This window comes from Zosterops lateralis, assembly GCF_965231275.1.
Source record: "Zosterops lateralis genome assembly, chromosome: 5".
NCBI lineage: Eukaryota > Metazoa > Chordata > Aves > Passeriformes > Zosteropidae > Zosterops > Zosterops lateralis.
This window is the reverse complement of record NC_139766.1, coordinates 26031739-26057788: the sequence shown is the minus strand read 5'-3', so window position 1 is coordinate 26057788 and position 26050 is coordinate 26031739. Positions and strand designations below refer to the sequence as shown.

Sequence of the window (26050 nt, the reverse complement as noted above, 5' to 3'; positions counted from 1 at the left end):
TATGAATAATGGTTTAATATCCTAAATGTAAAAATAATAATGAGATGACTGTCAAGCAAGAGATTCTCATTTCAAAAAGAGGTGAGAATGTTGCTGCCTCTGAAGTCTGAATTAGATTACATCCTGTGCCTGACTTGTGCAGACAACTGCTCCCCTGAAGGGATAGATGCTCCCTGGCTGTGGTTTCAAGACATTATAATTTAAAGCAATGCTTGTAACTAAATTGTGCATGTATTATTTCTGGTTGTTTCTGCAAAACTTGAATATCTAGAGGTTAAAGCCAGCAACAGACACCAGAAAATGCAGTCTGGCGCTGCTGTGTCTTGTCCTTCTGGTGCATCCAGTCACAGTTCTTGGTCTTCAGTGCCTGTGGGAATCCAGGGGTGGTGGTGGGGTGGCCTCAGCCCACAGCCAAACACCACATGGCCACTTGCCCTCTCCACACCTCATCCTGCAGGATGGGGGAGAAAATAGAATGAGGAAGCTCATGGGTCAAGATAAAAGCTGGGAGATCTCTTCCTGATCACCATAATGGACAAAACAGTCTCGAATGGAGTAAATTCGTTTATTACTGATTAATACATGTTGACTGATTCAGATATTGTGAAACAAAAACAAAACATGAAGCAAACATTAAAACACTTCAGGAAAACACCTCTCATCCCCACTTCCCATCTCAGCTTCATTCCAGACTCCTCTTCTTCCCCCTTGTAATCACCACAGGTAGCACTCAGTCCCTCCAGAGAGGCAATGAACAACGCAGGGGAGGACTGCGGTTCTCTGCTACTCCTTCCTTCTTACCCATCCTCTGCTCTGGTGTGGGTCCTCCGTGGGCTGCAGTATTTTGGGAGTATTTGCTCCACCATGGAGCACATGCTTCTCTGACCTTGGCGTTGGCACTACTGTTTCTCACTCTTTTCCTGCTTCTCTGCCTGTGTGGAGTGTGGGCCCTTTCTTAAATACTTTTTCATGGAGGCACCACCAGCTTGGTTGATGGGCTCAGCTGTGTCCTCAGTTGTGTGGATCCAGGTGGAACTGGACATAGCTGGCACACAGCAGCTCCTGCTCTCTTCTCAAGGAGGGTGACCTTGCAGTCCCTCTGCTGCCAGCAGCTTGCCACCCTCATGGATGTCCACGTAATTGGGACAGAAGCCGTGGCCAGAGTACTGACCAGAGTAGCAGTGTTCTCTTTGTGTGCTTCTCTGTCCCTCTTCCCCTATCCCCGAATGATGAAGGGATGAAAAGAATCCAGCCATCCATTTCCAAAAGGAAATTCTGTTCCTTTTTAACATTTCTGTCATTAGAGAGGAACTTTTGCATCATCTGCTTGTTTGAGTGTCACACAGTTTATAGTTCTCTGCTTTTTTTTTGAGTTGTTTCCAGCATAAGGTAGTTTTTTAGCACATTGATGTCGAGAAAGTGAATAGAGGCTGAAACTCGGATACTGACAGAGCTGCTTTTGAATGGTGAAGTTTATGCTGTGATGGTTAAAGTGCTGCCTCTGGGGGACAGCTCCTGTAAGTCTGTGGAAAAAAAGACTGTCAGATTGAATCACTGCAGGTGCTCCTGTAAGCTATTGCTCTTCCAGAATTCTAAGGCTAACTTTTTCTTGCAAAATAAGTATTTCATATGTTGAACATTTAACTAGTCTTCACCTAGCCCTTTAAGGGAAAGGAAGTGAAGGTAGTTTCCTTTTTTTAGGACTGCATCAGATTTCATCTACTCCAATTCACATGTTGTAGTTCAGGGAGATTCCAATATTCAGTGTAATGGTGCTCATGCTTTGGGACTGACTGGTTAGTGATTGTGAAAGTCTGTCTTTCCCTTCTTACTTTCCTAAAACCTGTAACACTCAGTTCTGCCATAGACAGAGCCCTGACTTTTTTAAAAAAAATGTGCTAGAACCTTTCAGAACTGATTTGTTTGGTGCCAGAGAGAGATTTCACTTGGCAGTGATTCAGCAGTAGTAGTAATTGCCCAGAGCAATTCCTATTACTGTTCATCACCTCAAAGAACTCCTAGTTTCAAAATAGCCTTTACTGACTGTCACTCTAATATTATGCATTTTAATATTATTGGAAGTTACTTGGTAACATCAAAGACTCAGGAAGCATTTCCTAAGGAAAGAGACTCTCATTTCCCCCCTTTCCTGCCTCTGAGTGAAGCAGTGAGAAATTGCTCATGTGCTCCTTGCATTGTTTATCTCAATAGATTTCAGAAAGCAGTCAGGTCTTTTCTCTTGGAAATAAAACCTCTGGTAGGTAGCATTGAGGAGTTTTCCATCCCACATCTCTGAGTCCTGCAGCTCTGTGTTCATGTAATAGTACAGCATATAGCTGTAATATACAATTATGTTTTCTCCAGACTTCTGTGGGACAGTGGAGCAACATGGAGATGTCTTCCATTGCTGCTCCTTTTGCTGTCAAATTTTTTACTGAGTGGATTATTTTGCCTGTGTTAAATTTGTCCTGAAACCTGTGGCACGTGGACAGTATAGAAGCAGTACATGCAACATTTCTCAGGCTTTTCCCAGCCTTCTGCATTTTCACATCTCCAGGAAGAAACACAGACAGCTGTGTTATGAATAAAAATGGGCGGAGAAAATATTAATCTCCATAAACGCCTTTATTGATCAGCTCTTTCAATATTTGCCCGAGGGGTTTTTGGCTGCCCGTGGTCGCCGTGGAGGAGGAGGGTCTTATCAGCTCTGCTGCAGGCAATTCAACAGAGCTGGAGGACTAGCCCTCGCTGGGGAGCAACCCCAGAGTCCTGACAGTTCTTTGTTTTCTCCTGTGGTCTCATCTCTGGTTTGGTCTTTTTAACTTACGGCTAGTAAGCAAAACCGGAGAAATTAGCTCTTCTGATTCCCCAGGGTCCACACGGCTGAGCATTAGTTCTCATCCGTTTTAATTTTACTTGTTTTTTATTTGATAAGGGTTTTTTTGATGTTAAACTTTATCCCGAGACCCTCTTGGAGTCCTTAATTTGCATGCGGGATCAGCCGGGGCGGGCGGTGGGAGCTTTTGCGGCCGCGTGGTGGTCCTGCCGCAGCAATGGCGTTTCGGTCTCACGCTGCTTCACAGCGGCGGCAACGTTGTGGGGGTTTGGGCCGGGGCTTGTGCGGTGGGAGGTGGAACGTGGCGGGTGTGGGGTTTTTTTTTTTCTCTTGAAACGGGGCAGCGGTCCGGCCGGCTCGGGGACGTGTCATCTGGCCACGGCGGCTGACCGCATGGCGGCTGCGGGCGGACGGGGCGGCCGGGGCTCTTCTCCGCGCCGAACCGGGGGAGCGCGGCCGGGGTTTCTCCACGCCGAACTGGCGGCGGCTGACTGCGGGCGGGCTGCATGGCGGCTGGACGGCCAGGGCGGGAGGCTTCGCAGACTTTGGGTTTTCTCCCGCCGGCTCCCGGCCGCGGACGGGGCTGGGGAGGGGCTTTTCCACGGCGAACCGGGGGGGAGACGGGGCGGCCGGCTCTTTCTTTTCTCTCTGTCGGTGGCAGAGCCGGCGGCTCCGCGGCTGGAACTCTTTGTGCTGAGCCTCGTTGAGGCGGGCGGCTCCCTCGCCCCGTCTCCGACCTGGGGTGGGGGGGCGCGGTGCCCGGCGTCTTTGAAGGGAACGGGTTCCTTTTGTTTTTAAGGTGGTCTGGGAGGAAAGGTGCCACTGAGGTGGCTTTTTACTGTTACATTATAGGATAAACATTTTAAATTTTATTTTTATCAGCTGAGCCCACTTGGCCTTAACAACCTCTGCATTTCTGCCATGACACAGTACTGAGGGACAGATGTTGCTGAGAGATACTTTATTGTTTGAAAGATGCTAGTTCTGTGCGTCTGCAAATATTGTCTAAATGGATAATATATCTGAAGGAATATTAGGAACTGTAGAGTAAGTATCTTTCTTACTTTTTTTTCCTTACATTTTTTGATATGCAGCAACTGTCTAACAGAAGAATTAAGTAGTAAATGCCATTTCTTAAGCTTCATTTTGTCCCTGCTCAGCCATTTAAGCCCTGTTAGCTTAAATAATTTGTAGTGCATGTGGACAAGTCTGAAAAGAAGTCTGAAATCATGATTGAATGTGTTTAAAAGTTGTTTACAAATCCTTTTTCCTTTAAAGTGAGAGATACGGAATAGTGTTGATGGTAGCCTGGATGGTTTCAGAATCCAGATGGTTTCCATTTGCTTTTTCTTTATCATAGTAAGGATTATTCTATGACTCTTGGAGTTTTCCAAAGAAAATGTGAATGGAAGGAAACCTGACATCTGTTCTAAGGATGACAAATTGAATATTTCTAGCCATAAATACAGTAGAATGTTTCTTATTTGACAAAATAATTAATCAGATTGTTAGTGTTTCAGTGACTTAGATGGATGTTTTTACCCACAAATCTTTATGTGATCCATAAAACTTTAGTATTACATCAAAGTCATAGTCAAATATATACACCAATGTAAGTGCCTTGTTAACCCACTTAATCTTGAATTTTCTGTATCAGCTCATTTTTTGTGTAAGTTCAGCAATATTGAATAGGTTTAATCTCTAGTCACCTCTCCAGTTATTTCTGTCACAATGTCCTGGTAGTTCAAAAAATATCCATCTCTTTCTTTATTTTCTTTTACTGAATAAAAATGTTCAAAGATGACATGTTTCTGAAAAAAGTGATATCCTACTGAAAAATGAAGGAGTCACCTCTAAATTTTTTAGGTAGTAGGTTATCGACCTTTGTGACATTGTGTAAACCCATTTTCATCCTTGGGAGGAGGTCAAATAAAAAGTCCAGCTATGCTGAACAGATAAGGCTTTGCTTTGACACTAAATCATGCCCTTTCCTTTGATTAATATTGCTGTTGGCCTTTTCTTTGGTCCAAGGGTTAGTATCTTTTTTTATTCACAATTCAGAAAAAAGTCAGTAAACATTATACATTCAAATCCCAAATTTTAATTTCTTCTAAGCAGATGTTTATAGTTGAAGAATAATTATGCATTTTAATGAAAAAAATAATAAAAAATGCATGGAAGATAGAGACAAATGCTTCTAACAAGATTTCTGCAATTTTTTAGCTTGCATTCTAGTTTACCATCCAGTTAATGTAATTGAAAGCTTCTGATTTTTAAATGGTTAAGCAATTGCATAATCAGCAATAGGCATGGCACAGAGGGTCAAGTCTACTGGTGAGGCATTAACAGGAAAAAAATGTATGTCCAGTTTTGAGCTCTAACTACCTTGTGTGGGATGGGGCTTCTGATGGGATTTCTACACAGGCAGTGGGTGACTGATACACAGAATGTGAGCCACAGGACAGGCAGGAGTTCTTTTTGCCCTTTCTAGTTTTCCAAGCTTGAAAGATTCTTTCAAGAGGAGGTTTTCTTCTAATGGTATCCCTCCACTCCCTCAAAATGTTTTTGTTATTTTTTCCAAAATTTTTTTTTATTGTCAGAAAGTAGGCCTCTAAGATTTTTCTGTGAGTTTTTTTTAATGGTTTTCAATTTTGCCTTTCTGGTGCTAATGGCTCTTCTGCAGACATCTGCTCATTGAATTCCCAGCAAGGCAGGAACCTGAAGAGGGTACTGCATTACTCCCTGCTTGCTGGGTTGTGATTCTCAGCAGTGTGTAGCCAGAGGCTTGCCATCACTGTTCAACGTGCTCAGCTCAATGCAATGAACATCTGGGCAGTCAGGAAAGCATTAGAATAGTCTCTCTGTGTGTTCAGAAAAACAGCACGGCACTGTGGAAACTTTCGTGTGTAATTTTTGCAAGCTGTAGAAACTTAAAGAAAGCTAATAACCCCTAGAGCAGGAATTCTGCATTAGTTAAAGAGTACTTTATCCAGAACAATTTCTCACTGCTTGCTGAACTGGGCTGAATGGATGTTTGTGTTCTGGCACTGAGAAATATCAGATAATGCTAACCATAGTCTAATCATTAAAATTAATGCCTTTCATACACACTTCAGTTTTTAAAAAAATCTTTGCTATCTTCCATATGTTTACTGAATCTTATTCATCTTATGAAGCATGGCAACATCATACATCTTTGCCACCAGCTGTGAGCAACAAAAAAGAGAGAACTTAGAATTGTAGTAAGTTTGCCATCAGCTGTACTATTTCCTAATCTGAACATTCTTGAGAATTCATCAAAATACCATTGTAAATGTGAGAAGTATCCTCACAGTAGTTGTAAGTTTACATCAGCAAAATGATAAGTAATTGTAAATATGTACAATATATAAGTAAATATGTAAACAATTAACATTTATGGCAAAAGAGAATCATTATTCAGCACCACTTCTTTTTAAAAATGGAGGGATTCCCACATATTGGTATTTAAGAGTCATGCTACTGTCCTCTAGTAACGATATATATCCTTTTCCCCTGTTTTTGAATTAAAATTTTTAAGACTGATTTGTACTGACTGTATGTGTTGGCTAATGGTGTGTCCAATTCTTATTTATAATGAGATGGAGAACAGTGATTGGCATCACACATGGAATCCAGGAAGATCCTTTCTTTTCCACTTCCATCTTTTGCATGAGATGTTAAGCATAGAGTACCTGTAATGAAGAATCAAGGTCAATAGTTTGCTTGTCAATAACTTTCTGATTTCTAAAGAAAACATTTTCAGGGAGACCAATTATTAAATTATTTGTTTATGTTTATTTTGATATCAAATAAATGTTTTTGCAAAGTGCCTTTGTAGTCCACTACATTGCCAGGATGGAACAGTGTATTCTTTCTCTAAAGAACTAGATGAAATGAGAATAAACTCAGAAATCCAAATCACCTGGCTGCAGTGCCTGTGTCTGAGTGACCAACTTATTTCCACCTCCCTCAAAGCCTTCAGAAAGGGAAGAATGAATTATGGATGAGAAGTTGCACCAGAAGCAGGATCTCTTAATTGTAAATATAGTAACTTAGGTGCTGGCACCACCACCACCAGCACAACATTTATCTGTCATCTCAGGTAAAAGCAGATTTGGAAGTGCATACTGGTGGTTCTGATAACTGGTTGTCCTCAGCTAGAAATGCAGAGTGAGAGTGGGTGATGCAGGAGGTATCTGCAGCCACGCTGGAGAACACAGCAGGCACACACCAAAGGAGATCTGGCTTGGCAGGCGGCTGGGAAGGGTTTCCCACACACAGATGAGTGGAACACCACAGGTATGCCTTTGGATTTGGTCTCAGCAAACTTTCTGCTGGCTCACTGAAACTGAAGCTGGAGCAGCATAAGAGCAATGTTGTCACTGAACATGGAGACACACACCTGGATGTCACCTTGTCCCTTCTGAGCTTCTCCTGCATACCTCTTCAGATCCAAAATTGTTTCAATGGCTCACAAAACTGCTGAAATTGTCAGGAGTCAAGAACTCCAAATTTGTGCAACAGAAAGGAAGGAAAGAATATCACATAAACATTTGTAAATCTGAATTGGTGACTGACTTCTGGTGATGCCCAGATTTGATTTTGCAACATTGTATCTCAAATGGGATTAAAAACAGCTTGAAAAGTCTTCTGAACTGAAGTGGATCTCTATGGTCGTGTGAAAGGCAAAATGTCATGTTATTTGACCTTGCATCTCCTTCAACACAGAGGAAATATCACTGATACAGTTACACTTTACTTACTTTAAATGTGAATGTACATCAGGAAGATTAAATGTGTTTCAGGTTTATGCTTCAACCAAAAGAATCTGGGTGTACATGGTATCTAGCACCAACTAAATATTTCTTTTGGAAAGATATGCCCAGCTTTATATGACATCTTCCTTAGTGGGATACTGCGTATTTTGAATTTATTAATTTCATGGAACAGAAAGGAGGTCTAATTGTCAGAATGAACTTCCAAGGAATTATGTTAGCAATTTGTAATTTCTCTGAGGATATGGAATTCCCTGGGAGAAGTTACAAGATTACAATGAACTTGAACTGTCAGGAAAATAGTGCATTTCATTGGCAAATAACAACTTGTGATAATAACATGCTTTTCATGTTTGCTGACTTGGTGTATGAAAAGGGTCATTTGGGTTTTTTCCTGCCTTCTGTATGAAAAGGCCTTTGGGGGGTTTTTGCTGCTTTCCTGCATGAGAAGTTAAGTGTGGGTTTTTTTTTTTTTTGTTTTTTGTTTTGTTTTGTGTTTTTTTTTTTTTTTTTTTTTTTTTTTTTTTTTTTTTTGTTTTTTGTTTTTTTGTTTTTTGTTTTTTGTTTTTTTCCCCTCTAAATGGCAGTATTTCTTTTAGAATAACTGTGACACTACTGTTCTTCAATTTATGTATACTAGAGTTTGGATACTGCTTGTATTTGCAGATGAAAGCTGCTTAGTATCCAGTTTCTTATGCTGCCATAACATTCAGTCTTCAGGGCCCATTTCAGTTTGGCTCTCTAATTCCTGTAACACTGAAAATGCCATCTTAGGCAACTTTTTGCCTGTTTGTGTTTTAACGCGTGACTTTGTACCTTCTTAGGATTTATCATAGGATTTATCATATTTCTACATGTTACAATGACTATTTAAGTATGTTGTTATATTTTTTGACAATAAAGTTGTCAAATAGAGGTGCATTGCTGACTCCTAATGTAAACAGGACAGAGCTGAAAAAAAATGTAGGCCATTTTCAGCTTCTGTAACTCATTACCGGGACTTTGAATGTTATGAGTTGATCAGAAAAGGCTGTAAGAATGAGTATGGTTAAATTCTTATATATATATATATATATATATATATATATATATGGTGTTTTGTGCTTAAACATTGACACTTTACATGCTCAGTTTTTGCTCTGTAGCCATAACAAGTGGGAACCATTTTCCTTTAATGGCAAAGGGAAAACTATAATGGCTGGTATGGTCATGTCAGTGCATTATCTAGAGATTTAGGACCAACATCATAAGAACAGATGAAATCACCAGAGCTGACAACTGAGCACTGCTTCAACATTAGAAGAAGAACAATATCAAGGATACAGAAGGAGCTGCAGATAGTTTTCATACTCTTACATATTTATTGCTTGGCTGGATAGCAGATTCCTCAATGGCATTATGAGGACTTCTGAGGAAAATGGCATTGTGAGGTCATCTGTTTTCTGCCCCCTGATGTTCTTTCTGCATTTCATGGTAGTTATTCCTTCCACTTCTTTCCATTACAAACTAAATAATGCTTAGGTGTATAGCTAGCTCAAGATATATTAATGCTTCTGATCTATGAGGTGACTTCTACATTTCTATGTAGAGACCTATCAAGCACAGAAGATACTGACAGTAGGCAATTATCCCTAATGATACGTCTTTATTGGGAGAACATCTGTTAGTTCTGTGGTGACAACAGCAGGAGATATTTTTGTCGAGTGCTTATACCATGATTCAGGCTGTTTTATAGACTAGTAAGTTAGATACTTTTAGTATCTAAAAGGAAAATTGCATGCTACCATAGGCTTTTCACCCATAAATCTTAATGTAATCTGTCATTTCTCTACTTTAATATGACAGGCATGTTATTGAAATGACAGCCATGAGATCAGATTCTTTCCACGTCTCGCAGAAAATAAGCTGTGAATTTCGGTCCAATGAATTTTTAGTCTTGTTGTAGTCAGATGGGACTACACACTCTTCCATCTTACTTTTTTCCTGTCTCTGTGGTTCCAGAAAATAAACTGAGTAGTCTGACCCAGCAATCCTAGATAAACTTAGATTTAAAAAAAAATCTGCACTGAAATTAGCTCAGAATTTCTTTTTAGTCTATTTCCTTTATTGCAGTTATGAAAGAATGCCACTCAGATAAGCAATGGTTAATGTAATTTCGTTAGGGACGAAATTTAACTGTCAGAAGAAATTATCTGATTTTTTAGGCATCCTCTCTTCTGTCTATATTCTTGTTAGATACAAAACCTGTTTATATTAAAAGCAAATGACTTTTTGCCTTAAAAAACAAACACTAGTATTTCCTAACTATAGTGCACATAGTATTTAATTCAGAAAAATATTTCTTAGATTGGGTTTTCTAACAACAGTGGTAGGAAGAGAACTCACACCAGTCAGTGTTCTTGAAATACTGAGAATATGTTTTAATCCAGTGTTACAGATTTTTGGCTAAATCTATTTTATGGTGAAATCTTTAGCATTTAGGCTTGATTTCTTTCAGTGAGCCTGCAAGGATTCTGCTTTTAAGTCTTCTTGTCCTTCCCTTGGAAAGGGAGATAAATATGTATCTAACAGATACCTCAGTCTTACAGACTTAGAGAATGAGTCAGAGAAACTATTAACTACAGAGAGAGTTGAGGGAGACTAGTTTCTTCTCTCAGCCACTCACCTAGAAGCTTGAAGTGAGCTGAGGAATAAGCATCTGACACCCCTGTTTCCTTCCATAGGCCCATTTTTATCTGAAGATTCCATTATTTCTGTCTTTAGTCTATTATTTGTTCTTCTATTCCATTATTTATTAGAACTGAGAGAACAGGGCACATCTGAAGTTTATGCAATGTTCGGTGGCAAGAGAAAAAGAAATACTATCAGGGAACCTACAAACAGTAGGTGTAATGCATTCATGTTTATCTATAGGACACGATTAAATTCTCATTGTTGATACAGGAACCAGTGGCACTATCTCTAGTTTTAGTTCATATTCATCAGAGAAATTGACAGAGAAAACTAAGGTAGATGTTCAAGTGATGAAAAATGGTAAAGCTGGGAAACTGGAAAAATTAACTTTATGCTTGCATTGTCACTGATGATGATTTAAACAGGTGTATTGTTTTTCCCAGGGTCTTTTCCTGTACAGAAGAGAAAAGTACAACATGCTGTTTAGTTGCCTAAAATTTGATGCCTAAATATTTACTTTGTTGTTCTACAGAACAAGCATTTCATGGTGCTTAGAGAAGCATGTCTTTAACAATACAGCATTCTTTTCTTGAGCAGTCACTGAAAGCAAATTTAGATTCAGCAGCCCATTTTAAAATCTGTGGTAGTGAGTTGTCAATACAAAGATTGATACTTACTGCTTTCAGGAGTGGACAAGAAAGAAAATGTTTGATGTTCTCATTTAGTATTGAACATTTATATAAAGTAAGTAGTATTCACAATGCCAGTAGACTTTAGAAAACATTTCTCACAGAAACAGAGGATCACCAGAAGCTCACTGTTTTAATTGGCACACATTTAATGTTTCTACTAGTTTAAGGCATATGCACTACAAGGGTGGTAACTGCTCTCAGTTGAACATTGTGCTTGAGATTATTAAGACCTCATGTGTCTCCAGAATATTCAATGTCACCCCCTCCTCACAAAAAGAGTCAAAAAGTGATGATGGATACTATTTCTTAACATTTTTTCAAATATTTGACAACAAAATTTTGTTCTTGCTAAGTTTTTACTCCTAAGACAAACTCTGGAGTCGTGGGTCAGAATTTCCTTTGTATTACACTGGGTAGAGTTGGACATTTCTGCTTGGGACTTGCAAGAAGTGTGTCTTGGTTGGGAGTATTTCCTTAGGAAAATAAGCTGGATATAAAATTTGTCTGGAAGAAAATAAGAATCAGTTCCTGAGTGCCTTGATCACTGGGCCTGTGTAGTGACGGTCCTGCTCCTTGTTGTCTGGCCCAGAAGAACCTAAAAAAAGGTTCTTTTTTACAGAACATCATTATTTCAAGGCATGGCATGCTCTGATTCAAGAGGAGTTTGTGTTCATGTGGTTGTGATAGTCTGCTGAGTTGTAAATCTAATTTTTTTAACTGCTTCAGGCGAAAGAGGGTATTGAACTGAATCGCCCTATTTCCTGTGGGAGCATTGCATCTACTGCACCGTTGTCTGTGCTTTCAGAAGTAATTGCTGCAGTGTTTTGGAAGATCTGTGTTCGTAACAGAGTTGTGTTATTCCTTTTTCCCCTGTACTCAGAACTCACAAAGGGGCCTCATACTGTGCAAAGCCAGGTTGTGGAATTCAGGGAAGCCTGCTATGAGCACAGCAGCCAAAACTGCTGGATTCCAGCATTACCAGAAGCAAAACATCAGGCAGAGTCTGAAGACTTGAATGTGAAAAGGTAGACAAGTGTGGACTGCAGGAAGAAAAGCAGGTGTTGTCTAAATGGTCACATGGATTGAAATTCCTAATATTCACCTAAATCACTTTATCTGTGACTGAATGTTTTAGATATCACTTGTGGACAAGGGCAGTAATTAACCTGAGATATCCTGAAGTCTTGGTTTGAATCATTTACAACTTCTGAATAAGCTGCTGATTAAGAAAAAAAAATTCTGACAAGCAATTAACTCTCTCCAATATTATTTATATTTCTCATGTTGTGGGGAATTAGGATCAGATTTCAGACCTTGTCATCTCACTCAGATGTTTCAACAGACACTCTTTATTCTCATCCTGAGCTGGCTGTTTCATATTTTCAGATAAATCCAGCTTCTTTAAGTTTGCCATCCTGCTTGCTAGATAAATCTAGTAGTAGGACTGTGTTGAGACTGGATCACTGGAATAGGAGGAAGTGAGATACTACCAGCAGCTCACATCATACCAGTACCATATACATTTTCAATGTTAATGTCTTTACTTTGAACAGTGGAAGTAGGAAGAGAAGTCAAATGGGACAGACACTGCACTAGATGAGTCTCAAAGTGGTCAGATGACCTGATGCTTAGCAGTGTCAGAAAAGATACACACAACTTCACAAATGCAGTTTCTTAGCTTCTGCTGTCTGTCAAGGGTCTGTAGTGTCTAGTAACCAGGGGTTTCAGGAATAGTTGATAATTCTATTATCAGCAAGGAAAATTGCCTTCCAAATAGTCTTTGTGCCATGCTGGAACAAGAGATATTGCAGAATGATGGAAAACTATTCTGCATTTTCTATGCCTACAGTCTTCTCATTCAAGGCAGTAAATGGGCAGTGAGGTTGGGGGGGTGATATAAATCCAGTCTCTTTGCAGCAATTCCTTAAGAAATAGTTCAGCTTTGGTTTGTGCCAGTCAGTCTGATGACCTGCTCTTCACAGAAAGGCACGTTCAGCACAGCCAGCAAAGGGATAACCCACAGAGACTGGCATTTACAAGACTAATATTATTTATGTTGTAGAATTCAGTCTCTTGAGGTTCTTCGGGGAGAGGCTGCCAGGGTAATGGATGCCTTTACTCTTGTGTCCTGACACAACCAACTTCGATGTGATTGATCTTCCTGACAAAGAGGATAAACTATTAGTCATCCTTTGGGAAGGATTCATTCCACTGCTTGGAATGAATAAACCTATCATCCAGTTTCATGTTATCACATGGGAAGATTTTTTTTTTTTTGGTCAATTTCAAATAAAGGGGCATTGACTTCATGACAGTTTCAATCTTGCTATTAAATATTAATTTGAAATTTTGTTTTTGCTTCTGTTTAGAAAGTATGACATTTCTCCAATATATGAGATCATAGTATTAATGTAGTTAAATTTAAAAAATATAAAATGCATGTTTAGGCTTTTGCAAGGGTTTGAATTTTTGTACTTTGTGCAGCTCAATTGAATTCAGAAAATTGTTTTTCTCTACTCTTTTGTATTCCACTCATAGAACAGAAAATGTGACTTGCAAACTCTACAGAATGTTCTGTAAAGTTGTAATTTTATAAAGTACTTAAAAAAATTAGACATCATTACTTTGCATAATAAGTCTTCTACTGTCACTTAAAACAAAGATTATAATAGTATCTTGATTCTTTAATAAAATAAACAAGAACATGGAGCTCTTGAATAATAATAATGTTAACAATGGATTATTTTTTAATTACAAAGTAAGTTTATTATGTCTTCTACATCTTTTTCAAATGAAATGCCTATACAACATCCAGTTCATCAGAAATGTTTAGACATTTCAATGAAACTGTAAGTCTGTGGATATTGAATAAAGTTTAAAAAAATTACATGGATTGCACTAGACTGTCCACCAGAAAGAAGATTTACATAAAACTTGTCATTAAGAATCTATTAGCCATTTACAGCATATATTTAAATCATGTAGCTGTGTAATAGAGAGGGAGGACTGCTATTGAAAGCATAGGAGTTACTGATGGTCACCAGCATGATAAAATTGCATTTCTGTTTTTCAGGTCTTAGGAACAGATGAGGATAATATGGGGGATGGTTGCTCTCAGAAACTGGCTTCTGCCAAGTTCCTTCGACTTTTGCTCCTGATACTGATTCCATGCATCTGTGCCCTTATCCTTTTGCTGGTGATTCTGCTTACTTTTGTAGGTGAGTACTTTTAATTAAGGAGACACTTTTAATTAAAGAGACAAAAACTAAGACCATAATCTCAGCTGCTAATGTAACTGTGGACATAAGACATATATCTTAGCACACCTACCTAAAAAACTAATCTAGCTAGTGATTACCTGGTTTGTTGCAGAAAAATAAATCTGCTATTTAGATTTGTATCCTGAAAACATTTAAAGTATTGATGAGGCAACCTTTTCTGATTTTCTCAAGGTAGATTTTTGAGGAACATATTGTCTTGAACATGTCGATAGTTTCCAGCAACCATTTTACAAGTACAAAAGGTACTTCTGTTACATTTTTAGGTCTCTATCAGTGGAAAGGAATATTTATCTGCTTATGTGATACATTCATATGAAACTTGATTCTTATTTTCAGGTGAAATTTAATTTATAAGTAGCCACAAATCTTTCTGAACAGCATACAAAATATTGCTGTTTAACTAAGGAAAATCTATCAATGCAGAACACCAAATACGTTTTGTGGAAACTGGCTCAAGGTACATAACGTTTCATAATGTCTTAGTCTGTTAAGTAATTTTGTGTGTATGTTTTTCATTATTAAAAAGTGCTAATTTATTACCATAAATTTTTTAAAAAGTCTTCCCTTTGTTACTTTTAGAGAAGCTGACATATTATTAAATTGCTTCAAGTACAAAATAAAGAAGACAGTAATACTAGATTAAAGCATTATTTTTTCAGGAAAAAAAAGTTTTTAAAAAATTGGTTTTAGTGCTAAATTCTTTTAGGTTTCTTCCTTTTTCTTTTGTTTGTAATAATATTTTCTCTAATTGAACTTCCTTAGGTACTTCAGAAGCACATCTGAAATAAGTGGGGTAATGTATCCAGTATCCAGATACACAGATCTAAATCTATTTTCCTATTTTAAAAGCTCTAATTTCAATACACATCAAACAGTCAGTTAGCAAGCATAGGAAGAAACTAAACATGTCTCAAAAGCACTGTCAAAATCAGGACAATTTAAATCTGTTTTCTCCATTCAGTCTGTGAAGGATATGCAACACGACATTGCAGGCCTGTTCTTTTCATTTAGTTTAAGTTAAGGAACTAAAAAACCCCACAAAGCTAGTGAACGTTATGATTGACAGGTAAGTCTTGGGTTGTATCTCTGAGCTAAGAAAAATCTGAAATGGATTAAGATCAAGGAAGTCTTGCAATTAGGAAATATGAGGCTGTTAAATTTGCTTTCCTTATGTTTAGCATTCCATTTGTATCTTTCATATCCTCTGCCCTAGATTTTAATTCTTTGGTGAGAAAACAGATAAAAAAAGCAAGTGTGTTTACCTCAGCTCTACTCAGTCTCTTCCTCAGGCGTGTATCGACCTGTCATTAAAATGTATGAAATCCTCTGGGAAATGGAGCCTGTTCTGATACTACTTACACAGGAAAAACCGTGACTATTTCCTCTTAAGTCAATGTAGTTACTGTAGGGTAAAGAATAAGGCTTGGTGTTATAACCCACATCAGACTGGCAAAGGTCCCTTCAGAAGCAGCTTTTGAATTAACGTTTTATAATTTACTATTCTTCTCAGCAGCTTTCATTTTCTATGCATTGATAGCCTAGAGAAGCAAATATGTTGGATGATCAGAATTAGATGAACTAGTGCTGTGGACATTTAAAGTGTGTGTACTGGAATATAGTCTATTATAGTAACTAAGAATACACTATATCCAAAATAGTACATCATATTAATTTCAGGTTGTTCATAACTGAATTGTAATATTGATGTGAAGTCTTACAGTGTAAGAAATAAGTTGATAGTACTGACTAGCTAATAAAAAATACTTAATGGCAGGAAGAGAGAGAGAGAGAGAGAGAGAAGGAAAGCGGGAAGGAAAGAAAAGAAAGAAAAGAAAGAAAGGAAAGAAAGGAAAGAAAGGAAAGAAAGGAAAGAAAGGAAAGAAAGGAAGAAAGGAAGAAAGGAAGAAAGGAAGAAAGGAAGAAAGGAAGGAAGGAAGGAAGAAAGGAAGGAAGAAAGGAAGAAAGGAAGAAAGGAAGAAAGGAAGAAAGGAAGAAAGGAAGAAAGGAAGAAAGGAAGAAAGGAAGAAAGGAAGAAAGGAAGAAAGGAAGAAAGAAAGAAAGAAAGAAAGAAAGAAAGAAAGAAAGAAAGAAAGAAAGAAAGAAAGAATTACTGCAATTGTTTGGTATACTATGGGTCCTTCATAGTATCAGTAATGTGCCCATTTCTCTAGAGTCATGGGTACAGATCCTGTAGGAGAAATCTCAGATCATATGTGCTGGCCAGTTGTAGTAGTTAAGCAGTGCTTTATTTTCTTTGCAACTGCCTCATCCATTACCCATACTTTGTTAGGCTGCTTTGCTCTGTTTTGTTAGCTTTTAAAGACTTGGTCTTTTTGAGATTTCCTGCTCTGAACAGCTAGAAATCTTCCACAGTTTAAACTGACAGAATCTCAATTTACTAGCTTGAACAGTGTGACTGTTTATTAGATCTCTTAACTGTCCCTTTTTAAGTACACTGTCCATTTTTAAAAAACTGTCCATATTTAAGCAAAACGTGAATTCCCTAAAGTGAACAGCAACTGGAAATGATGATTAAAACTGCTGGAAAACATTGCTTCAAAATGAATGAGCCTGGTCCCAGTAACTCTATTTTGTACCAAGCACAGTGAAGGCCAGCATACTGTAGGCTTCTGTCATCTGGACATGCCCAGCTGTAGGTGGAGGCACAAATTGAAAATGGTTACATCTATTTCTCAACTAATGAACTATCGGGCTTATGATTTACTATCTACAGCTCTGTATGAACTCATCTGAAGAATAGTTGGATGTAGTGTGCCTGTATAACTGAATAAAATGCATGTTCTGTATGTGTTGCATGTCTGTTAGTAAACATTGATAGAGAGTAATTAATTTCTCTTCACTGAAGAGATGAAGAAAGAACTGATTTTGAAATTTAAATATAGATGCTATAAAAACATATCCAGTAGGCTTAATTTAGGATTTAAGATATACAATAGTAGTTTTAGGGGACTGATGGGGGGAAAGGTTAAAAATTAAATCAAGTGGGAGCCCAGCACAGAGAGTGAATTCTGCAGCCTAGAATAAAGTGCCTAAATTCTCTATGGTGCATTGGTAAAAGGAGAGGATAGGAGGAAAATGTGGGAGAAGAAAGAGGTGACTCAGGAAGGTGACCTAAAATTCTTTAGAGAGTGGAAATAGAATTGTCATCTAGAGAGCTAGCAAGTGGAGAATGTCAGAGGCCCATGCCTGCCTCCCTCAAAGGCATATGTACTTGAGCCAGGCTGATGTTACTTTGGAAGGAGAAAATGTTAAAAAGAATTTTGATTCTTCTTCTGCGCATTGTCAGTGGAAATGATAAAATTAGGAAGTCCTTTTGTGTCAAAGAGGTTCATTGTGTGGTCCCTGTTAGGAGGAGTTGTTATCACTAGCAAACTGTAAAAATAGAACAAAAAATGCTGTTGTTGGAAAGATGGGTTGAAGAAGCAAACAAGTATTTGTGGATCTCAGTGAAAGAAGTAAATGACCTCATGGCAGTGATAGACATAGTTATTATTTGTTGTTCCAGAAAAAGAATGAAATAAATCTGTGTGAGAAGATGATAGAATCCAGTGGGTAGCCTCAATATTTTGCTTCACAGTATTTATTTGACCACTGTATACCACCAAAGTGGGTTTTCAAACATCTTTCAAGAGTTTACCTGTCTTGTAATGTATTGCCTCCTCTTCTGCAGAGGGATATATAAATAGCTAATCATTTTAACTTTGATTTTAAATCAGTATTAGTAGCTCTTTGGGAGCAACATTTTACAGCCTTTTTCTATTTTTATGCTGAGTGGAAGAGATGAGTCTAGGGAAGAGGAGAGAGAATATGAAAAAAATGCCTTAAGCTATTCTTGAATGATGGAAAAATACTATGCACTTTCCCAAAGGAGGTAAAAAAGCTTATTTTAACTTTTTCAAAACTGCAAAAAGACCCCAAACCAAACCTAGTTAAGTTTGAAACTTGAAAGAAAGTAGGCTTCTGAATTCTAGAGATTCAGTGCTTTGTTTGAACACAAATATCTGACATCTAAATAAAGCCACATTTAAGTGAACACAATGTCTGAGCACAACCACTCACTCACTCTTCCTCAGACTTTAGCAAATCATGTTAATACTAGTCCCTATTTGTGGAAACACACTTTCCGTTTGGTTTGACCAGAGGACTCAAAGAAACAAACAAAAAGTGCTTAAATAATTTGCAGGTGGAAGGTTTTTAGTTGCTTCTGTAAAATACACACAGTAAATTCCTCCAAACCCCAATGATAAATGAACATCTGCTGGTGGACAACCAGAAACCTTAACATTTATCTAAAGTTCCCCTGGGTTTGTCCAGTAGAAGTTAGACATAAAGATTTACTTGCAGTTAGTGACACTGGAGCCCAAACAATCCAGCCTGGATAAATGAGGATATGGTAAATCTCAAATGGTAACTTTTTCATTGCAACTCATTATATTTCAGAAATTCCACCAGTTTTTCTTGCTGTTTGCATTTGCTGTAGTTAAAGGTTACTCAATAAAAAAGGAAATGCTGACATTGCCCCTTCTCAGCTATTCCAGTTCTTTTTTCTCACTTACCTATAAAGCTTTCCAACACAAAGTCACTTCAGTTGGAGTCTCCTGGCATTTTCAGTTACTTGTAGCTGTGATTAATAAACATTTCCACCTGCCCAGTCCTTGAATTTCAGACCAGTTAACTGATTTATTCTAGCAGCAGAGTGCATGGAGAAGTGAGAAGAGGAATTCAGTAATGGGAATGCGCTCTTGGGCTCTGTGTGGTGCCTGGAGTTGGCAGAGGGGGGGTGGGTTTGTCTAGGGACAGAGCCTGGGGTAGTGGAGGGTGAACAAGGCCTTGCTGAGAGTGATGGTCCAACCTGCCATTTTGGTAAATGCAATAACCAAAATGAAATTATTTAGCAGTGTAGTTAAATTACATAATCTTCTATAGAGAAAACAGTACCTCTTCCCATTTCACAATTTAGTGAATATGGAATATATTAAAAATGTATTGGTTCCCTTAAAGCTTCAGAATTGAGTTTTTGAAGACGGTGGTACTATGAAAACAAGAGCAATTTAAAAGGAGAAAAAAAAGCATTGTCTGTCTTGTTAACACAATGATAGAATGAATGCATGTTGGAGCTACTTGAAATTGCACTCTGTAGTTTTAAACATGTAAGTATTCAGTGACATACTATAAATACTATTAAAATATTTTAAGGTCTTGGAAGCATTTGTTTCTCTATTTATCCTACAGAAACCATATTTTATGTGCTACTGTTATTTTGTTGCTAGATAGAATTCTTAAATTTAGCTGTCTTTAATTTTAATTTTGAAATGAAAATACTTTCTAAATCTGTGTCATCTGTGTATTTATTATTAACTTTCCAAAACAAATTTGTAACACTTACTCTTCCAGGTGATGGTAATTTTGGTGTTTTTTTCCCTTTATTGCAGGAGTGTTAGAAAAAACATGCTTTTATTCAAATGGAAGTGAGGGCCTCACAGTTAATGGTGACTTTGAAATGTCTCATGATCTTTTGCCAAGTATGGTTGAAAATAGTTCCAAGACTGACCCCACAGTGGATCTCAGCACACAGCCCTCTTCCTGGACCACCACGCCTTTATCCCACATTGGCCAAATGAAGAACTCAAATACATTTAGAGAGTCTTTCCAGGAAAATTCCTTTGGTACCCCAACTCAAGCCACAGTACTCAGCCATCAGCCTGCCTCTGACACTGCTTTGGCAGCAGGCTCTGAAGACAACACGCGGCTGTTTGCCACTGCAGAAGAGGTGACATTGTGGTCTACAGATGCTTCTTTTAACAACACAGAGAGGATGACCACTCTGCCAGTATTAAGTCCTACCCAACCATCTGTGTCACAAAAAATGGATCAGAAAAAAAGTAAGTTTATGTTTTACTTCGTTCCATAGTTCTGACCCAAAAACCGCAGAGCATACTATTGGCATGCTCCCCAATGTGCTTCTGTGAGGTCTAAGGAATGTGTCCCTTTAAAATTAATTTATTAATTAAATATAATTAAATATAATTAATATTTATAAATTATAATTTATTTTGTTGTGTACATTCCATGTTGCAGGCAACTGGTTTCTTCTCAGAACATTTGTTCAACCTGTTAAGGAAGATGCAGTAAATTCTCTCAGTATGAAAACTTACAATACATTCTTCAGTTGGTGAAAATCAACTGATTTTCAGTTGATAGGGTTAGGGTTAGGTGAAAATCAGGCTTACCAAGGCTGGAAATGAGTTACTGCACTTATTAAGTCTGTAGATTGTATGTTCTGTGTTTCTTTAAAACTATGTATGTGGTAAGAACATCTCTAATCTTGGGATGCAATTGCAGTTACAATTTTTTCTGTCTTAATGGATAAATTCTCTAATTGGAAGCAGTTTTTGTATGGAGTATTAATGGGGACATTGTCTTAATTCTGTCTGTAGATTTAAATATATATATATATATATATATATATCCAGAAGAATAGCACTGTCTGCTATTCACTTCCTTTCTTGTCCTGACCTTTGCAAATTACCTCCTTATCCTTGTCTTTAGTCTCTTTGATCTCTTGTTTTCCACTAAGCTGCTTCATGGGGAGAACCCTCAGGTAACACAGAACATGTTCTGATGTTCACAGAGATTCTTATGTATTCTGATGTGGAGGACAGTGAGATATAACTGGGAGATACGAGTTTTGGAACAGTGAAACTGGAATATTCTGTTGGAGTAAAAATGACTTTTTTGGCACAAGTAAAACTTAAAGACCACATCAGATTGGTGGTAGTAGATCAAATTATTTCTCTCTTGCTTGGTGTCTGAATCCATCTGTGAACATTAACACATGCCTGAAGAAGAATAAACCAGGGCTGGCATGCTGAGACACTTGAGCACTATGTGGTAACAGATTCTGGTGATCTGCAGTGAGTCCTGATGAGCATTCATTCGTCCTCCCGTGAATTGACATGATCACTTTTGAACCCATGTAAAACAGAGGTATGAGCCTTTTAAGTGTATCTCATAAAGGAAATTTACCTCCAAATGAAGTGTGAGGCTGGTGTTCCTCATCATCAATGCACACTAGCAGATCATCCATCAGTACAAGTTTCATCTGGTTCAGATGTGGGGAGGTGAATGCATTTCTCTTGATTTAGTAAGCATGCATATCTTGGACTTCATGATTATTCTATGCAGTACAGTAAAAGATAAATGATGTGTCATATGACATAGAGAGTGCCAGTTCAAAGCCAACCAGACAGAATTCTGTGAACACATTTGGACTGGCATTCATGTCGCTGTTAAGTTTTTGGTCTCATGCTAGTATTCTTAGTGCTGGATTTGCTTCACAGGTGGACCACAGCTTCAATAAAATACATTAATAAGAGAAATAATAAATATTGTGATCATATGGTATTCAGTCAACACTTGAAACTAACACAAGTAAGACGTTGCTGAGTTACTAACTGGAGGGGAATGAAATTTGACACATATGATATCAATTATTTAAGAAGGCCTTGAAGCAGAAGGAAGTTCTTTGGCAGAAATTCTAGCAAAGAATAGATTAGTGGGTAAATAGGAATGAATGATACAATAAAGAAATGAAGTAGTTTATTTCCATTTTATGAGGGGAAGCAATGCCTCACATATCTATTAGAAAGTTCTTTGAAGGAGACAGCGAAAATGCTGGTTAACACAACATACTTGGCTTTTCAAAATGTTAACAAGAGTCTTCACTGAGAAGCCTTACAGACACTCTTCTCACAAACTATGCATTCGTTAAAAGACAGAAGGAAAAGTAAGAATGAATGGCTAGGCTCCAGAGTGAAGAAGGCTGCTGATGGAGTCTTACAGAAATACAGTGTTTTCTGATCAGGGAAAACAGAAAAGTCAACTAGTAACATTTCTGCTAATAAAGATTTAGCTGCCTAAAATGAATAGCTGGGAATCACATAAAAGTTTCATAGTGGAGAAAGTGACCGATAAAATGTTTAAATGACTGCGCCAATAGATACGAAAAAATGCTGGAGAGTGGGAGACAATGCAAACTCTATCAAATACCATGCTGGGCTTTCAGCTAGTCTTGCTACCAAAATAAGGACCTGATGGTTTGCTGCAGTTAGCATTCCATCTTCATGAGAGCCCTCATCATGAAGTCTACAAAGAACAAAATGGACAAAATACCTTGCTATATCAGTGTGTAACTTCAGAAAGATAACAATAGAATTGGAAAAGGCAAACAGCAGGCACCCAGACTAGTAGAGACATGGAAAGACTCAGATTTGGGGAGGCACTAAATAGAAGGAAGACACTCTTTTCCTTCTGGAAAACATCTGGATATTTCAAACCATTTTGAATGTCTAGGAGAATGTCTAGGAGAAAAAGAAGTTACTTAGTGTTTTTCATTATATGAGGAGTTACTTTTTTTTTTTTTTTTTTTTTTTTTTTTTTTTTTTTTTTTTTTTTTGTGTATAAGGCAGTAAGCTAAAGAAAAAAGGAGACCTCATGGAACTTGCTGCCACAGGATGATGGGAAAACCAGAAAGTATGGAAATTCTTGGAGAGAACTTTGTGAGGGTTTGATCTGTTGGGGCTTGTAGAAACAATAGTCCATTTGGCAACTTCTGACTTTAGAGGGTTCAAGATTTTATGTTGCCAGAAGTTGCTGTCATAGTCCTATGTGGTTGTTCCTTATATTTGCCCAATAGTATTAAAATTTTTCTTGAATATATAATGCTGGTCCCTGCCAAAGGTCAACTTCTGAGTTAAATGTACCCTGTGTTACCCCTCTGTTGCAAAGGCACTGAAGGAATACGTTCTTCCTGTTGAGGGATTTGAGTCTGAGTGATTTCATATCTAAATGTTTTCTGGAGGCATGGGCCATGGTCCTTAGTCATGAGGATAGCTCACTGTAAAGTTTTCTGATGGCAAAAACATCAGGATGGGAGTCTTAGGGGAATCGATAGGTTCAGTAGTGTTTATTCGTGGAATTAAGAAGTATATGCAGTAATATTCTGTTCACCTGTCAATCAATGCTTAACAGAAAAAAAACCACATAATAACTATTGTAAAGAATACATAATTCCTTGGTTTCCCAAGGAAATATTAATACAATTTTATTGGTATTTTTTTCTCTTTGAAATAAAATCAGACTGCTCTTAGGCAGTAAAGTGGAAGATTTGATTCAAATGAAGCAGACTCTGTGTTTTGTAATACGGATGGTTTGGGGAGACAGGAAGGAGAGCGAGCGAGTGAGGGCTGATGTTCTTCCTAGCAAAACATCCTGTAGATGACTGGAATATACACTGGGACAGGAGTATTAGTATCTGATTTTGTTTGTTCCATTCACTGGTGTATTTGCATATGTATATTTAATGTACTTTTTTTTTTTTTTTTTTTTTTTAATATGCTTTCCCAAAGATCTGCTCTAGCAGACAGTCTAGTAACGCCTTGCCATTTCGCAAAAACAGTTTCAGCTGAGAACTACACCAGTGTCCAAATCCTAACGTGAAAAGTGGCATGGCCAAGCTTCATCTTCAGCCGTGCCCCGCGGCCTCGCAGGCCGTGAGGGGCCGTGAGGGGCTGCCCCGGGCCCGGCCGCGCTCCTGCCCCCGTGCCGCCGCCAGAGGGCGCCGCGATCGCGGCCGCAGCGGGACCGTAGCGGGGCAGGAGAGGGGCGGGAACTGAGCCTGGAGCGGGGCAGAAGTAGGAACTGGAGCGGGGCCGGAGAGGGGCAGAAGTAGGGCCTGGAGCGGGGCCGGAGAGGGGCAGAAGTGGGGCCTGGAGAGGGGCCGGAGAGGGGCAGGAGCAGGGCGCGGGCGCTCCCGGGGAAGGAAACACGGTCACTTGCCCGTGTGGAGGGTGAACGCTCCCCGAACCCTAAACGACTGCTTTAAAGAATGAAGCGGATAAGTGTTCTGATAAAAGCGAATCAATGTATGAGAGTTTCAAAAAGCGCAGGGTTTGTGTTTGCTTGCTTGCATCTTCTACTCTCTTCAAGCGCAGAGGAACCTTGGGTCTTTTAACCTTTGTAGCGCATCTTTGAAACTGAGCCCCTTAGTTTCTTTGCCATCCTCCACTCAGCCTAGATATTATCCTTATTCTATTATCACTTTACTGTGTTCAATTTATACATGAAATAAATCTCTTTGTCGCTACCCAGCATTTCTTAATATGTATTTAGGGTTCTGCCACTACTAGGATTCTACTACACAGAATTTTGTGTTCTGGCACTACTACTATAGAGAGGGTCTGACTATTTGGTGGAAAAGAGCAGTATGCAAACCACTGTGGGGATAGCTGGATGCAGTGTGTCGCAAGTGGTGCAGAAACAAGAAATTCCGTGTTTCTCTATCTCTGCTTTGTGCTGCTCACATTAAAGACTTTTTTTTTTTTTTTTTTTTTTTTTTTTTTTTTTTTTTCTGAAGTGAAGGTGTTTGGTAAGTGCATCCCAAGTCAGTCCATGAGCTCGAGTCTCTCTAAATGCCAGTATTTCCAGCAGTGATCTAATAAATAATTTTGTCTTTTATCTCAGTTTGTGTTTAATTACTTATACAAGTTGGAGTAGGCTCAGTTGTGTAAGGAGTAATTGCAGCACTGGACCCATGGTAGATTTTTAAGGTATTCTTGTCCTCAAAAATAAAAAATGAATTCAAGATGTTGTTCAAACATTATCTTCTCTTGAAGGGAAAATGATTTTGGTTTTTCAGATTGGCACAGAAGAACATAAGCAGTGTCCTAAATATCAGGCCAGGAATTTAGCCACTCAGATGTATCTTTACCATGCAAATGCAAGCATGAATAGACTGGTATAGTAACTATTAATTTTGTTGGTGCTTGAGTCCATGCTTGAGAGTGTTTTCTCTTCCAGCAGTACAGTCTGTTTCATTACCTCACTTACACCTACATTTTCTGTTAAAGACAGTGAAAAAAAGCTGCCTTAAAATTTTGGCAATACAGTTCTCATTTAAAATTGCATTTTTTTCACTAGTCAAAATAATCACTGGAGCCATTCTGCTTTTCTTCTGTAGAAGAAATTTAAGATTGTATTTGCATTTCACAGGGCAAAATTAGTAAGTTAGAAGAGAAACACGTGGATTATCAATAAATTTATTATGAAGAACTTGGTTTTCATCACTTTTACCATCATTGTTTCTTATGGGCATAGCTTGGAAAGGAAACCATGAAGTTTCTGACATGTAAAATATATTAGCTGAAATCCAAAAGAGTCTTAAAAGCCATTAGTCACTATGTAGGGCAATTTTTCATTACCATTTATGTTTATAAGGGAAAAAAAGCTTGCTTGTTTTTATCACCTGGTGTGTTACTGCTGCCAGGTAATTGCAAATTTGCCAAAAACTTCCAATGCTTGTGAAAATTGTAATGATGTTAACATTTACCTCTAGCTAAGCTTGTGATTTGAATTCTCTTTAATAAATTCATGGCTCATTATTGCAGTCCTTCTGTTTGTAGTTCATCTCTTCAAATTCAGTCTGATGAAGCAATGTTCTGTGTAAGATATCTAATAGACTTCAAATATTTGTTAGGATTAATACTGCAGTGAGTACTGTGAATAACTAATGCACCCTCCTTGAAGTTCCATGTATCTTTGCTCTTTGGCCTTTCAGTGGTGTGGTTTCCTTTAGAGTGAGAGATTCCCACTTCTGCTCAACTTTGGAAATAAAGTCAGCTTTGTTCTAATTTAAATGATGCTTCTGGAGTTGTGAATATGTGTCCCATTAAAACTGGAAAGAATGGAAGACTT

At 38.2% G+C, this 26050-nt stretch overlaps 1 protein-coding gene across 1 annotated transcript in view; it reads left to right on the top strand.

The window, feature by feature from the left end:
• Nucleotides 1-26050, top strand: part of CORIN (corin, serine peptidase) — a gene marked incomplete at its 5' end in the record, with an annotated part of 112373 nt that overhangs the window by 4905 nt on the left and 81418 nt on the right. The window contains 2 exons of the mRNA XM_083861509.1: nucleotides 14071-14215; nucleotides 19732-20181. Of these exons, the coding sequence (XP_083717635.1) occupies nucleotides 14071-14215; nucleotides 19732-20181 (595 nt within the window). The remainder of the gene's footprint in view (nucleotides 1-14070; nucleotides 14216-19731; nucleotides 20182-26050) is intronic.